Raw genomic sequence first — 15,676 nt, 5'->3', positions numbered from 1 at the left:
AAGCTTATCGATCGAACGTCTTCGAACGTTGGCCGCGGTATCCGCGGCATCGTTCGACGAGATGCGGCACAAGCACACGTAACGTACCACGAAATGGCAAATTGACTATCGATGAGCAGAAACTGCCACCCACCGAGTAATAGCCGCAGTTAGGTTTGCACGGGGGAGAAACTCCCTATTTCTCCTATTTCTATTCTCTCTCTGTCTCCGCTCGTTCCTTCTCTCGTTCGTGGAGAGAACGATGGAGAACTTAAGGATTGTGGTTTAAACTGTCTGTAAAGTTGGCTCCACCTTGACTTCGCCCCCTATGCCTTTCTGTCGCACCGACAGACGATAGTTCCACTTCCCGTGAACCCGTTTCCAACCCGATCTTCGCATTTACCATATGCAAGGATATATGCCGTGGTGGATATCGAAACCGAATGTGGCGCGGAAAATATTGGCACGAGACCCCTCGGTGGAGCGGTGGGTGAAATTCACTTATGCACTTCCGTCACACCGTAAATTGAATCGAGGGAAATGAGGCACGCGATCGGTGGTGTGGCAACTGGTGTGGAACGCTCTGTCCGTGTAGATGCACGCGAGTTCGAGAGATCAAGATCGATATATAAAAGTAAGCCAAACAAGATTGATAGAATTACCGTGCCAGAATTTAAAATCGTCTAACCCCTCCCGCCAGCCTGTCATGCGTCTCAAACCCATGCGTCTCCCTCCTTCCGGCCGCCGTTACTGTCTATGGAATTTCGACTAGGAATTTCCAGCATCGTGACATTCACTCTCCATACCTCGGATGCGCAGGATGTTGCATGGAAAATATCGGATGAATAGATTTTAAGGATTGATGTTTCAATCTCGTCAAGAGGGAAGCGTGATACGATCGATTGTTGTACAATGCCACGTGAGAAAGAGAATCGTGCCTGTAAACGCGTATTTATATACTAATGAATAAAATCATTATAAAATCGATATAATCGTGATTTCGATATGTTTATTTTTCTCCTTCTCTTTCTTTCTCCCTCTCTCAACAAATAATCATCGAATAGATAAACTTTCTCTCTGAATGGAGAACGAACACGTTGCAGGGGATAATGAGCTTTTGTTTCCTCAAATTTTGTTAACCGTGGTCGAGAAACCGTTGTCTTGCGGTTAACCTCGGTTTTTGCGGCGTATCCGGTTTTGCAGCGAAAAGTCACGGCCCTGTGTTTCGCGCATTTTGTCATGACGTCGAAACGTTACGTTTGACGCGTTCATTAATCACTCGAAACGAAGATGTCAATACGCGCTTTCGCGTCAGTCAAGTGCGTTCTTCCCCGCTTTCAAAATGCATACGCTCGATAGAGAGGGATAACCTCCTGGATGTTTATCCTGCAACCAGTTTCGAAACTGGTATTGCGTACTCCAGTTGGGTGGTGTTCAACGATGATCGTGTAAGCGCGCGAAATGGTCAAGATGTAGCGAAACCGAAGAGCTTCTAATCTCACTCGCGCCCTGTGTTTCTCATAGATTCAATTATGACACTGGTTGGGTTACCGTGCATGCATAGCGGTGCAAATTCTCCGAGAGTTCGAAGATCCTTTCGACTCTCCGTGGAGCCGAGTTATCTCCGTGGGGAGAAGCTTACGGCTCATTGTATGAAAGGATCGTTTACGGTAGAAAATGTTTAATCGTGTTCGCCAATTCTTCCGTAAATCGTTGTGAAATTATGATATGAATCGTAATTCAGGGAAGGGTATTGTATTTGGGATCGTTTTTTTTCTTTTCTTCTCCCGAATTTTTTTAACCAAACTTTCGTAACGATTAATCCATGTTTTTCCCTTTTCAAGTTTTTTTTGTAGTATTTTCACGATAAAAGGAAATAAAGAATCCGTGATGGGGAATTCTATCCGTCGAATCGCGAAGTTTAGAAATGGAAATTTTGATCTGTGTCGAAGATCAAATATGCTCAGGAGGCAATTTTTCGTCGATGATCAAAGTATTAATTGCATTATTTCAGTCTCACTTGTCAAAGTGTTCGTGATTTATAATATAACGGAGTCGATAAAAATCAATGAAGAACTTTTGTCCAAGCGAATGAATCTATATATATATATTCTCTTCTTATCTAATTAAAAAATTGAAACGAGAAACATTCCTGAGTAGCCAATTTCGGATTATAACGAACCGAGGAATTGCAAATAATTAAAAATACAATTGGTGTTGTTTGCAGTTTGTAGTTAAATTAATTATTCGGATATTATTCATTCGGATTGACTCGATCGATTTGTGTAACGTATTAAATGCGCAGAAATAACATATACATATATACACATACATTTGTTAACCGATAAATTAGAAACGTTTCGCTTTATACACAGAATGCATGCGAGTTCGAAGCGTAGAAATAGCTTAGCGAAAATTTTACGGGTTGCTAAAATTCTTGTGGTTAATGCTTAACTGTTATACCCGACACGGATATATTTGTTACGTAAATTGTAATTTTGTACATTCTAAATTTGATCATTATCGAATAATTTAACATTATCGTACGCAAGTGTCGATTAATCTCAAATTAAACCGAATTATCGAGTGGCTTATCGAAACAAATCAGATCGATCCAATCTTTCAAATCTCTGAATCAATGTGAACACGAGAAATAAAATAAGAAATAAAATAAGAAAGGAAAGGAAGCGTAGCATATCGTTGACGAGTAACGTTAACGATACATTAATTCGCAAGAGATTAGAGCGAGAGATTAGAATCACGAGTCAGAGGGAATCAGGTCAGCTCTCCGAAGAGTGGCTAAACGGGGTTTAACAGGAAATTAGTGCGAAAAAAGATACATACGTAAAGAGGCTTAGAGGATGCGACGAAGCTGGCACATAGTGCACCGCAGGCACTTTGCAAGACCACGAAATCCTTGTTTCTCCGCTTGCCATAAGCGGAGCCTGGGGATTTATCCCGTATTTATCAGATATGCTTCTACCGATATGCTCTATACCGATCCCCCGTGGTAATAAGGCTTGATGGATTCGTAACGGATCGCGGAAAAGGAAATCTATAGAGGGGGGAAAAAACGGGGAGGATTTCGCGCGTAACTTGTCACGCAAGCGCAATCGGGATAGAAATCGATCGATCGATCGAACGATCGAATTTTCATGCGCACAATACGGTAAATTGGTTTTCATATTAATGAACACGGAAATAGGCCATTATGGATTCTAATACAATAATATGTCAAGTGCGCGGCAAATTATCGGCGAAGCATCTCAACGCGGGCATAAATGCAATAGGACCGAGCCGCGATTCATACTGGTGCGGTGGAATCCGTCGATGATCCGTCAAGGAAGATTAAGTGGAAGAGAATAAGATGGAATCATTGTAAAATTTCAGATGAAAATGTAGCGGGAGAAAATCTTTTCGAGAAACGAAAATAAAAAATCCCTCGTCCCTTGAGGAGGGAGGGAGGGAGGGAGTGAGAGAGAACGTGATCGCGTTTTAACAAACGTCGCGCACGAATTGCCTTCAATCATAAACGTCTGCATCCTAAACGACAGCTTAGTAGTCGGATTTTGAAAGGATCAGACGCGGAACTGAGCTCGAGGGGCGGGAACAGGGGGAGGGGAGAAGGTGGTGGTGGTGGTGGCTGGAAAACGCGAAAGACGAAAACGAAAGAGCGAGAGACGCGAGTTACGCGGTACAAGCGGAACCAACACAGGAAGCTCATTAAGTTGCACCCCGCGGCTGAGCCGTGCACAGAGAGATACACCGGGTGCCCCTTTACCCCGTTCGCTCGCTCGAGAACCCCCACCTGTTTCGCCCGGCCTGTTGTTTGCCTCGATGCGCGACGCACGCCTTCTACGCATTCAGTGTCACCTTCGTTAGGCGACATTGAGAAAAAATTATGATAATGACGATCGTGCCCGAGGGAATTCCCGCACTGCGCTTTTCTCCGAGATTCGAGTGCTTTTCTCTTTTCTATCTCTCTCTCTCTCTCTCTCTCTATGTTTCTCCTCAATACCCGTGAGAGATCTCTTTTCTGGCTTCCAAACCCCGCCAAAGCATTCAATCGTTCTACCGGTTAAATAAAAAATTTCGAACAGCCAGAAATACAATATAAAATCCGTATCGCTAGTCACAGATTTCTATCCCGGGAACAAATAAATTTTAAATGAATTCAAAGTAACGCATTTAGATTTTTCTTTTTTCTTTTTTAATGTCTTGTTTTTTTTCTTTTTTTCTTCCCTAAACGAGAACGTGTTCACCACGGTTTCTCTTCTCGCCACGTAAGAAGTCCGATTCAAGAAAAATTTTATTTCCCCGTTGGTTAGCGAGAGAACTTAATTATATCTGCTTGTCGTTCTTACTCAATCAGACACGCGATACGACTCTGTAATGCGAAATTTCACCATTTTCTACCCTTTCGTGGGCTAAATTGAATTCGACTAGTTGCTCTCGCGTCTCAACTTTCACCCAACTATCGTCACTTTAGCCACGAAATCGAGCTCCCTCGATAAACTTCCTGCTTTTTTTTCTTTTTTTTTCGTTTCTTTTTTTTTTTTTTTCCCCATCCATATGTCTACGAACAACGTTTAGACACCGAGTTCGAGGTCCATTCGAAGATAAATCTTTGACACCAGAGTGAGGGAGGGGAGAGGAAAAAGAAGAGGTGCGAGCGTAATAATTACCGGCATCCGTCGATGTATCGAATAGGAGTCGATGGTGAAAATAGGAACGACCAATAACATCTAACGGAGAACAGTATCATCAGTCAATCTGCTGGCACGGCATGTTTATTATGGGCACGAGTTACTGTCGGTGGAACAAATGCCTCTACCGAACGGAAAGCCACTCTAGCCAAACCTGTCCATTATTCCTGTCGTTCACTTTCGTCACTTCCCCCTATATAACACCGCTCCTGTCTCGATGCAGCGTGTAGCCCGATGAAAGGGTGCAGAAACAAGCGTACCATTGGTGAAATTAGAAGTGTACGGGCTGCAATAAGGCGGTTCGATTTTCACAGGACACACTAGGGAGAAACGTCGTTGATTAAGCGAGGATCATCGAAGGTTTGTTCTTTTTTTCTTTCTCGCTCTTTTTCTTTCTTTTTTCTTTTTCTTTTTTTTTCCTTTTTTTTTTTTTTATTAGATTCGTTTATTCGCGCAATTTTCGTTCCTGGAATTTTTTTATCGCGGGGGAGAGGGGGTGCGCGATTCGAAACCTTTGAAGGACTTTATGTTTGCCTCGATGAACGTGATCGAATCGGAACAAACATCGTAGTAAAGCTCGATGAAATTAAAGCACCTTTTAATTGGAGAATAACCGTGGGTATAGAATAGCCAATTTCGAAACGCGAAAAAGGGTAAAAAAAAAAAAAAAAAAAAAAAAAAAAAATCGGTTTATCTTTTTTACAACAACTTTCAAAGCGTGTTACGTCATTCGTTTTACGCGCTTCTTGTTTGTCGCGTTGTTGTTTGATCTTTTTGTAATGGTCAGAANCCCTCCCCTCCCCACTGCAAATGCAATATCACGGCAGTCACGTCGTTATTCGATCCTCTGGATTGCATCTATGCGCAGCTTCTAATATATCTTCTGAATGTACCCTTTTGTTCGAATATACGGTAAATGCGATACAGTGTAATGTTAATAAAATAAGCCCAATTTACAGAGCGTATCTCGTAAAGAACACTGGTTTAGATATAAAAGCAATTACCCGTTGGAAGGGAGGTTAAGAAAAAAAGTAAAGCATGGACGTGAATCAGGATCCATTAATGGTAGCGGTTGTAAGTTGAAATTTGCATTAAAAACTTGAACCTTTCCATCTATTTTATGCATTTTCATTCTTTGAGAAACTAATAATTGATAAAGAAGAAAAAATTTTTAAGCGGAAAAAAAAAAAAAATACTAGAAAAAAATCATTTAGAGATTGCACATCTGTTTACGGATTATTCATGCATACCAACAATGTAGAACAAGGGATTGCGTTCATGATATTGCGTATCTGGGTTGAAGAATATCTAGAAATCTTCTATTTTGATTGCACGGATGGGAATAAGATATCTGTTTCGCATAAACCTACGTACGAAGAAAATGAGATTTGCTATGCATAGAAAAATAAACTGAACCTTGTTTCCATTTCCTGTTACAACTATATAAAATCCAATAGGCGTTCAACAGGACGCATAACGATATTCGAATGGGAGGGATTTATCCATTCCAAATTCTTTCCCATTTTGTCAACAGCTTCATAATTAAGCGAAAAATAAAAAGAAAAGAAGAAAAATATTGAGATAAAACGTTACACAGACACGAATCATTACTTTCATCAACGTCGATTCTCGAATTTCACAGATTCTCGAATTTCCCGTGCTAATTATTTCGAAAGTCATTTCATTGCAACGCTACCTGATGAAAAGTGATAAAAAGATAGGGAAAAACAGGATAACGGAAACATCGTAGCAGTTTTATTTAATTCAATCTTGAAAACTTTTAACTAAGAAGGACTTCGTAGACATCACTTACTGCCAGCTTCTCTCTTTCTCTCTCTCTCTCTCTCTCTTTCTCTCTTTCTCGCTCTCTCTTTTTCTCTTCCTCATCTTCCTCCTTCTATTTCCCTATCCTCATTCCATCCCCATTCCACTTCTCGACCTCGCACTTCCACTATCATCGCGACATTGCCCGAATTTTGAACATTAGTTTGCGAACCATTTAGCACAACTACTCGGTGCTTGCAAGCGTAGTTCGAATCACGGCACATGCATCGGCGTGCAGCTTAAACCGCAATGCTTAGTACCGTAGTGCTCGCTGGTACAGTCATTGTACATTATGCTTGGCGAGTCTTCATCCCTATGGCAAAGTGTATAACAGCATTCACGTAACGTGTGCGAAGATAATTGAAAAAAAGAAACGAAGAGCGCGTAAGTACTTTGAGCAATGCAACATTGAAATAAAATACAAAAGATATTGCGCACAAGAAAATTTTTCGTTTCCACGATGATCGCCAATACGTAACGTGAATGTACGAAACAATTATAAGTTTCAATGCTCACTCACTGTTTTGTAAAATATAATTCTAATTCTAATTCTCTATTGATATATAGTTTAAACTGTATATCTTAAAATATTCGTGGAATATTTTTCTTTTTAATATTTGTTTTTTTTCAATACTACGAATTTATAATTGTCCAACGATACGAATACATAAAAAATAAAATTTTCTCTTATTCTTATTTGATGACATTTATGTGCCGATGTGCTTATACTATATTACTTTTGTAATTTTGTAACAAGATATAAAAGTGCATGCTTACCACATTCGAATAAACCACGCAGGTCTTTTGATACAAGAAAAAAGGCGCAATTTCACGTTACGTGTAATCGTTTAAAAGCAACACTTATATTAGTTAATTGCCTTAAATGTATGAATTGGTATATATGTCTTTCTAGAAATATTAATTATCTCTTGCTACTGTAATATTAATTTTAGTTAATAAATCTAAAATGTTTTTGATGTTTTTGTTTTCTTTGCTTCAATCAAATATCATAAAAATTATCAAAAAATTAATTCAGAGAGATATAAATTATAACAAATTTTTCTTATAAGAATATAATTATTTTTATTATTTATTATAATTCTTTTTATAAGGTTTTTCAGTTTCTTATCTGTTACGTTTTGAATTTTGTATCGCAATTTAACATTGTATGTTGATTTAAATTCGATATAAATTATTAAATATTAATATTCAAACTTTAAAATTATATATCTCCCTATTATATTATAATTCCATAGTATTAAGATAATCAAGCTATGAAAATAAAATTTAAAAAATATATCAAAAATATCAAAAATATTTCAAGACACTGATTAAAATAAAATAACAAATTTTTTTTAATAAAAATTGCATTTTTTCAAAGAATTCTTAATTTAACTGTTTTTTGTGTGTTAAAATGTTTTTCTATTACAGCTAAAAAATGTTTAGATTAAAAAGATTTAAGATTAAAAAGAAAAATAATATTACTTACCGCGCATAAACGCGTGACGAAATCTATTATTGGATCTTGTCAGTCAATGATACAATGATCTGAGGGCATAACTGTTGCTCTTCTCGAGATGATGCTTGGATCAAGTATTGCACAAATGTCAAGATGTGACGCGTACCGTACTAACGGACAGACGGTGCACGACTGTGCGCCGAACACCCTTGCAATCTCCCTTTTATAGGCTTTCTCATAGCGCGTCCACTCATACGTCGACTATCGCTACTCCTTTATTCGATTCTTTACTTTCTATCGAATCATAACAAAAATATATTTTATCGTGTTTATAAAATTTCTTTTTCTAAATTAACTTAAATATAAAAAAAAATTTAATTATTATAAAGTATAAGAAATTTTTTATAAGAAAATAATTAATTATAAAATATTATAATTTTGATTAAAATATCAAAGTATAATTTTTTATTATATATTTCGTATACAATACTTTTGAAAACAATTATTTATAACAATGTTTTATAATAAAAAATACATAAACATATATCTTTATGGTAATTTTCTTTTGGCTGGCTCTTCGTGAACCCTAACTTGAAGCGTGGAACGTGGTCCACATTTCCACACATTGCCATCTTTATCGAGTATACTCGCGCTTGCTGTGACTTGATATTGTCCACCACTACTGTTCATATTATTATTTACATTAGTGGTATTACTCGCACATGTTGTTGTGGCAGTTGTACCTGGACTTCCTAATGAAAGTAAAAATTCACAAGCAAAAAAATCGCGATGTGGTGTGACAGTTTGTTGTAATTCGTTAACATTAGAATCCTATAATAAAATAATAAAATTAAATATTAAAATAAATATATATAAAGAATTTATTATAAAAAACATTAATTCATACTTTTTGATCTGAATTTATCTTCGATGGAGGAGAAGTAGAAATAGAAATGCAAACAGCAGCAACAGAACGATAAAGAGAAGCGCGTCGACCATGTCGTAGCACCCCTTCGACTTTTAAAGCTAATTGACTGCCTTGAGGTACAGATACTGGTTCACCAAGAACACGAGGTTGTGGCGAAACAGATAATTTCACACTAGTTGCTTGTAAAGCTTGAAAATAATACCGAGGTATTGGTAATCTCATTTTTGTTCCAGCTAATAACATCACTTGCGAAACTAAACAGTTTATTCTTGAATGACTAAGTGCCGCTGCTTTATTTTCACCTATATAAGTTGGAGCTAAACGACGTAATTCAGTACAACAACGAGCCAATTGACGCATTTCTACTGTATCACCAAAATTAAAATTTACTTCGGTTTGATGATATGTTTGAATTCCTGTACCACCACAAACACGTTCAACACTATTCGCTAATAAACGACAAATTTCTTGCAATCTACATGTAGTTAATTAAGAAAATACGTATTAAAATGCGTAATTTTAGATATAGATAAATTAAAAATTAATTATATTTTTATAAAGGATACGCTCGTATGTTCGTCAATGAACCTGGATCAGCATCAAAAGCTGATTGATAGAGTTTCTGATAGTTTTCTGCACAATTTTTGAGTTCTTGAGCTGATTTTCTCAACTATAAAATATAGATTATTCGTTATTAGTTTAAATTAAACGTTTAAAATGTAATTAAAATTATACAAGTAATGTACTTGATTTGTAACACGTCCATATCGTTGAAGATCATCTTTTGTAGTTAGAACTACTGTACATGTAATAGCAGGTGGTGGAGCTGTACAAAGAGATCTAAATCATAATTAATTTATATTGATAAAATTAAAAATAATAATAATAATAAATAATTGTTTTTATGATATTCATTTATTCAAGGTACCTGCATGAATGTAAAAGTTGTACAATAGCTTGAAGAAATTCACATCGCAATTTTGAGTATTCACTAGCAAATTGTAAACTTCGTAATGGTGTACTAGCAGCTTTTAATGAAGCGCATGCACTTGCATAGCGCGCAATAGCTCCATTTAATTTCTCTACAGTATAAACTCTTGCTTTGCTTTCCACTTCTTCTGTTTTCTCCCTGTTAAAATTTAAAAAAATAGATATATATTTTTTATAAAATAAATTATTAAAAACATATAGAAACTAACATAAGATAACTTTCAGCTTTTGTAACTAATTCCAAGCCGGACAACCAAAAATGTAATTGTTCAGATGCAACTGTTTCTTTTAAACTTCTAAATATTTGAGTTGCTATTGTATGATGGCCATATCTTGCAGCACTACGTGCAATTCGATATTTGGCCCAACCATCTACATTTTTAATAATTTCTTCTACTGCTTCTAAACATTCTGGATTCCATTCATATCCTCCAGCTACCATTTGAAAAAGTAATGTACATAACATTACCTTTAAAAAAAAATTTATATATTTTTATATTTTTTATGAAATATTACATTTCATTTATAAATTTACCTTTGTATGTACATGTACAGTCTGTTTAAGCTTTATTAATATATCTGGTAAAAGAGGAAGTAATGCATTTTCTCCTAAACTTCCTATAGCACCTAATGCTTCACATAAAGCAAGCGCTTGCTTCTCATTTTGACTGCCTTCAGCATGGGCATTGAAAAGTGTACTACCGATAGCATCGACAAATATCGAACAATGGCTAGGTTGTGCCCGACATAATTTTACTGTTGAACGTAGACAAACTTTCAATTGATGTAAATACTTATCATCCAAAGCTAAAAGTACAATTAGAGATTCAAGACAAGATACGACGTCTTGTATTCCATAGGCTGGTAAATTTTCTTCATAGCTATAAATAAAATATAAGAAGTTCGAGTATATATATCTCATTCCTCACTGATATAAGAATCATTAAATATATACCAATAACATGCAACTCTAGCTAAAATAGTAATTGCTTTCACTGCAATAAATGGATCAGGCGAATAACAAGCATTTACACATAATGATAAAAGAGGATTTCCTTCTTCTCTATTTGCATCACATGTTACTGCACTTTGACTAAGTACCTAAATTAAATAATTTCAAAAACTTATTTCTTTAATTCTCTCTTATATTAAAAAAAAAATGTGTTTTCATTACTATTTGACAAATAAATGGTAACCTCAATTACGTCTAATGTTCGAATAAGAAGATCTTTATTTCCAGCTCCATCTTGTAAGAGTGTTGTAGTGCTCTCTAAAACAAGAAATTTCTAAAATATCTTTTTTTATTTATTATACAAAATTAATTATTATTCATTATATTTACCTATCAAATTATTAAGAGCACCTTGTGGCCATAAATGAGCTCCTCTTCTTGCTAAAGAATGTAATAAATGTAATGCATGGCGTTTAATAGTTAATCTTGGGTCATCTTGTAGATAACGTAATAAAAGTGCAACTTGTTGTGGAACATCAATCAATGTTGCAGAAGCTAATGTGCTTAAAGCACTTAATGTAACTCTGACAAATTCAACTGCTGGATAACTAGCAAGAAGTTCCATACATAATTCATTTACCTTTAAAAAATTTATAATTTTATACAATTTATTTATATTTTATTAAAAATTAAAATTGATATTTACAAACCATTGATGCTGTAAAAGTATCATGATGCATGTATTGTAAAATAGGTATAAGTTGTAATTTCATTGATGCTGGTGTTGCTTGACCTCTAATCATATCGGATATTTTACTGCACATGGAAACAGCAAATAATTTTGATTGTGCAGCAAACATTTGTGCAGCATATATTGCAGCTTCAACTTCAACTGAATCATGAGAATCTAATGATCTTCTTATACTATGATGAACCTTATAAATAAAATAATTTTTTTATTTATACATATTATAAAATGGAACATAAAATTATAAGAATTATTAATATTTTACTTGTTGTCTTTCTGGAATAATACCAGCTACACTGCCTAGAGTTCGTAGAGTCAAAGCTCTAGCAACTGGATCATTAGAATGTATCACACTATAAATACGTCTGACAAATTCATCAACATTTAAAATTTTATCTAAATGCTTTTCACTTTGTTGACATACTCTGAGAACCCAAACACGTAAAAAATTACTGCCAGTACGAAAAACTTCTGCTAATTTTAAAAGAGAAGAATTTATCAATATTGGAAAAGGATATTTCTCGAATAATCGAGGAAATCGTACTATGGCTTCACATTGTTCACCAATTTTTGTGGAACGTAAACCTGAAAAATATTTTTATTAAATAATCTTTGCAAAATAAACTTCAAAAATTTTTCCTTTTTATGTACAAAAGGATTTATTTATTAAATGTTGTATTAAATTTTTATTAAAATTTTATATTTAACAAGTACTTATTAATAATTTTATTTATTATATATATTATTTTATTATTAATACAATAATATTTTGTAAAAATTATGGTAAAATTAATATAAGGTTAAGTTTAAAAATAATATATAAACATACCTTTATCTAATTCTATAAGAGCAGAATTTGCATCTTGTTCTGGTTCACCAAGTCCTGTATCGTTAAATGCATTCATTCGCATACCAATCATTTTTTTAAACTATAAAATGTGTATTAAATAAAAATTAAGTAAAATGTTTTTTTTCACTTAAGCAATAGAAAATTCAAAGTATCTATATTCATATACAATGCCAAATTCAGTATAAATGAATTGCACGTGCTTAGTATATGTATATAATTTTAATATAAAAATTAACACTTTATTTTAAGACATAATTTTTTAAAGTATGTTAATTTTGAAAAATTATATAGTATATATTTAAATTTATAAAACATATTTAATGATAAATTCATAAATTAAATTATAATATATAAATTGTTTTTATAAATGATATAATTCTATGTTAAAAAGTATAAAAATATTTTTTATTATTATTATGTAATTCAATTTATTTATCATAAAAAATGAATTATGAATTTTTTTCATTAGTTTCAATTCAAATTTCATGTATTCGATATAATTTATCATTTAAGTAATTGAGAATCCCTGATATGATAGATCGAACGACTCTCGCGCGAATATATTCATGTTAGTACAGTTGACAATTAAACTTCGACAAGTATGGGCGTTGTGTTTCTGCTTTTGTGAAAATAAAGAAAAAAACGCTTTATACATAAATTACATTTATAAAATAGTCATTTCCACAAAAATACATAATTGAATAAAAAGTAATTTAATTGGTTGAACGATGGTGGATTACAGTAAATGGAAAGATATTGAAGTAAGAATCTTAGTTTTGGTCCAGTATGCTTATGGAATATTCTAGAGTGATAGTAGAAATTTCGAGTGTTTTTTTATTTGAGTACTTGAAAAAGTATAAAAAATAATTATTAAATTTAAACATATTTAATATAACTTTAATCAAAATTTTGTTATCTATGTACTTATTCTTCATAAATTCTGAAAAAATGATGTACATTTTTTAATATAAATTTTTTCTATTAACGCATATATTAATTTTTATAATTTATATATTTTTTTTAAATTTTCATAAAACAATGAATGTTGTTATTTATAATTAATATATTTATATATCTATTTATATATCTTATTTATATATCTAAAATAATTTATATAAAGTTTAATATATATAAGTTAATAATGTGATGTTAACATTTATCAGATTTCAGATGATGAAGATGATACTCATCCAAATATTGATACACCATCATTATTTAGGTGGCGTCATCAAGCAAGGCTAGAAAGGATGGAAGAACGAAAACGTGAACAAGAGGAACATGAAAGAAAAAAAGCAGAGTAAATTATCTTCAATATATACAAATAAATTATTTCGTAATACTAATATTTTATTATCAATTTAAAAATTTTTTTAATTTTTAATTATTTACAGAACCCTACAAAAATTAAAAGAAACAGAGGAAAAACTTGCAAAATTAGAAAGAGAACAAAAAGATTCAGCAGATTTGACAGCATTAAAAAAAGTTTTATATGATCTTGAACAAGAAGAGAAAAAAATTCAAGAAAAAGAAGAGGAAATGAAAAAAAAAGAGAAATTAACACCTTGGAATGTTGATACTATTGGTCAAGATGGTTTTACAAAAACAGTAATTAATAAAAGACCACCATGTAAAGGAGATGACAATGGTTTATCAGATGAAGAAAAAGAAAAAAAAATGAAAGAATTTGTAAAAGAAAATGAAAAAAAATTAAAAGAATTTGGCATGCTAAGAAGGTATGAGGATAGTAAGAAATTTTTAGCAGATAATCCTGATTTAGTATGTGAAAATACTGCAAATTATTTAGTTATTTGGTGTATTAATTTAGAAATAGAAGAAGTAAGTACATATTTACATATTTATGAATATAATTATTATATAAATTTATTTTATCATAATATATTATAAATTTTAGAAACATGATTTAATGGAACATGTTGCTCATCAATGTATATGTATGCAATGTATTTTGGAATTATCAAAACAATTAGATGTTGATCCAAGAGCATGTGTAGGTTCCTTCTTCAGTCGTATTCAAAATGCTGAATTAGAACATAGAAATTCATTTGAAGATGAATTAAGAGCATTTAAAGAAAGAATACGTAAGAGAGCTGCTGAGAAAGTAGCAGATGCTCTTAAAGAAGCTGAAGAAGAAGAAAAAAAAGCACGTCGTGGTCCAGGTGGTCTTGATCCAGTTGAAGTATTTGAAAGTTTACCAGAGGTACAAAATATTTTATTATGAATATTTTATTATTTTAATATAATATTTATCTTAATTAATAAATATTAATTTAGTAATTTAGTATTTTAATATATTGTAACTAGTTTTAATTATATTAATTATATTATTTTTAGCCTTTACAAAAATGCTTTGAAACACAAGATCATGCTTTATTACAAGAAACTCTAGCAGTAATGCCACGACAAGAAGCACTTTATCATATGAAACGATGTGTTGATAGTGGTCTTTGGTTACCAGATGCAAAAGCTAAAGAATTGATAGATGAAGCATCTACAAAAGTTACAGGAGAAACGCCTAGTGCTGAATAATTACACGTGTCTGTAAATAACATGTGTTAACTTTCATGACTCATTTGTGCAAGTATCCTTTAGTACTATGAATATGTTATAATAAAATATTGTCATTGGACAATGAATACAAAATTTTTATCTTTATTGGCTTTTTCTTATTGTAATAATATTACACTATTGTTATGCTTTGAGTTATTTTAAGACTGAATTGCTGCATAATTTTGAGTTATTATAGGAAGTGTGAATATTATAAACTGTTAATTAAACAGAATAATTATTTAATAATATGTGATAAAATTTCCCCTATATATTACATTGAATAATTAAAAGTTCTGATATGAATATTTACAGGTATTAATATTTATATATGCTAATATACGTAGAATACATACTATATATGTATATAAATATGATTTGTTATATATACATTACATCAATATTTTTTATCTCATTCTTCAAATTAAGTCATATTATGTACATTGAAAATTGTAAACAAACTAAAATTATAATGTAAATAAAGAAAATACATTTAATTTGTTTTTATTAAATATATTTAATTTTTTTAAATATAATAAGACTGTGATTTAAATAGTAGAACAAATAATGCGAATAAATCGAGATCCGCAAGAAAATATAACGGAAATATGTTATTTATACAAATTATTATTTTTTTTCTTTTTAATTTTTTTTAATTTTTATATTTTGAATATT

At 32.5% G+C, this 15,676-nt stretch overlaps 3 protein-coding genes across 7 annotated transcripts in view; 1 reads left to right on the top strand and 2 right to left on the bottom strand.

The window, feature by feature from the left end:
• LOC102677535 (lachesin-like) overlaps window positions 1-8,296 on the bottom strand; it is a 24,538-nt gene extending 16,242 nt beyond the window's left edge. The window contains exon 1 of one of the 4 annotated variants that reach the window (XM_006620734.2): window positions 7,999-8,296. In XM_006620734.2, coding sequence (XP_006620797.1) covers window positions 7,999-8,005 — 7 coding nt within the window. In that variant the 5' untranslated portion in view covers window positions 8,006-8,296. Of the gene's footprint in view, window positions 1-2,823; window positions 3,014-7,998 lie in introns of those variants that run through there. The other 3 variants (XM_006620731.1, XM_006620733.2, XM_006620732.2) reach the window with 3 other exon arrangements.
• Window positions 8,297-8,429: 133 nt separating this feature from the next.
• LOC102677304 (integrator complex subunit 7) lies at window positions 8,430-12,615 on the bottom strand. Of its 2 annotated transcripts, none has more exons than XM_006620730.2 (13): window positions 12,416-12,615; window positions 11,852-12,171; window positions 11,549-11,773; window positions 11,229-11,478; window positions 11,092-11,156; window positions 10,842-10,987; window positions 10,422-10,767; window positions 10,096-10,355; window positions 9,825-10,025; window positions 9,643-9,736; window positions 9,463-9,566; window positions 8,876-9,371; window positions 8,430-8,799 (listed from the first exon to the last, which is right to left on the bottom strand). In XM_006620730.2, the coding sequence occupies exons 1-13, from the start codon at window positions 12,504-12,506 to the stop codon at window positions 8,518-8,520; spliced, it is 2,880 nt and encodes a 959-aa protein (XP_006620793.1). In that variant the 5' UTR covers window positions 12,507-12,615; the 3' UTR covers window positions 8,430-8,517. The 2 variants fall into 2 exon arrangements, with proteins under 2 accessions (XP_006620793.1, XP_006620792.1); XM_006620729.2 differs by having other exon boundaries at window positions 11,083-11,156; window positions 12,416-12,614.
• Window positions 12,616-12,955: 340 nt separating this feature from the next.
• On the top strand, window positions 12,956-15,498 carry LOC102676834 (hsp90 co-chaperone Cdc37). Its single transcript, XM_006620726.2, has 5 exons — window positions 12,956-13,197; window positions 13,600-13,733; window positions 13,828-14,272; window positions 14,349-14,654; window positions 14,789-15,498. Exons 1-5 carry the CDS (start codon window positions 13,165-13,167, stop codon window positions 14,981-14,983), a joined length of 1,113 nt encoding a protein of 370 aa, XP_006620789.1. The 5' UTR covers window positions 12,956-13,164; the 3' UTR covers window positions 14,984-15,498.
• The last annotated feature ends 178 nt before the right edge of the window (window positions 15,499-15,676 follow it).

Source organism: Apis dorsata, unplaced genomic scaffold (assembly GCF_000469605.1).
Source record: "Apis dorsata unplaced genomic scaffold, Apis dorsata 1.3 scaffold_527, whole genome shotgun sequence".
NCBI lineage: Eukaryota > Metazoa > Arthropoda > Insecta > Hymenoptera > Apidae > Apis > Apis dorsata.
Note: the sequence above shows the minus strand (reverse complement) of the source record. Positions and strands in the feature narration are given on the sequence as shown.

Excerpts from the sequence above, each read along its gene's own strand:
- LOC102677304 (XM_006620729.2), bottom strand. The coding sequence starts at position 12,506 with ATGATTGGTATGCGAATGAATGCATTTAACGATACAGGACTTGGTGAA. Across the intron at positions 10,988-11,082 it reads GAACATTAGACGTAATTGAG|GTACTTAGTCAAAGTGCAGT; the intron begins GTTACCATTTAT and ends TATTTAATTTAG. Across the intron at positions 10,768-10,841 it reads GCTAGAGTTGCATGTTATTG|CTATGAAGAAAATTTACCAG; the intron begins GTATATATTTAA and ends TTTTATTTATAG.
- LOC102676834 (XM_006620726.2), top strand. The coding sequence starts at position 13,165 with ATGGTGGATTACAGTAAATGGAAAGATATTGAA. Across the intron at positions 13,734-13,827 it reads CATGAAAGAAAAAAAGCAGA|AACCCTACAAAAATTAAAAG; the intron begins GTAAATTATCTT and ends AATTATTTACAG. Across the intron at positions 14,273-14,348 it reads TTAATTTAGAAATAGAAGAA|AAACATGATTTAATGGAACA; the intron begins GTAAGTACATAT and ends TATAAATTTTAG.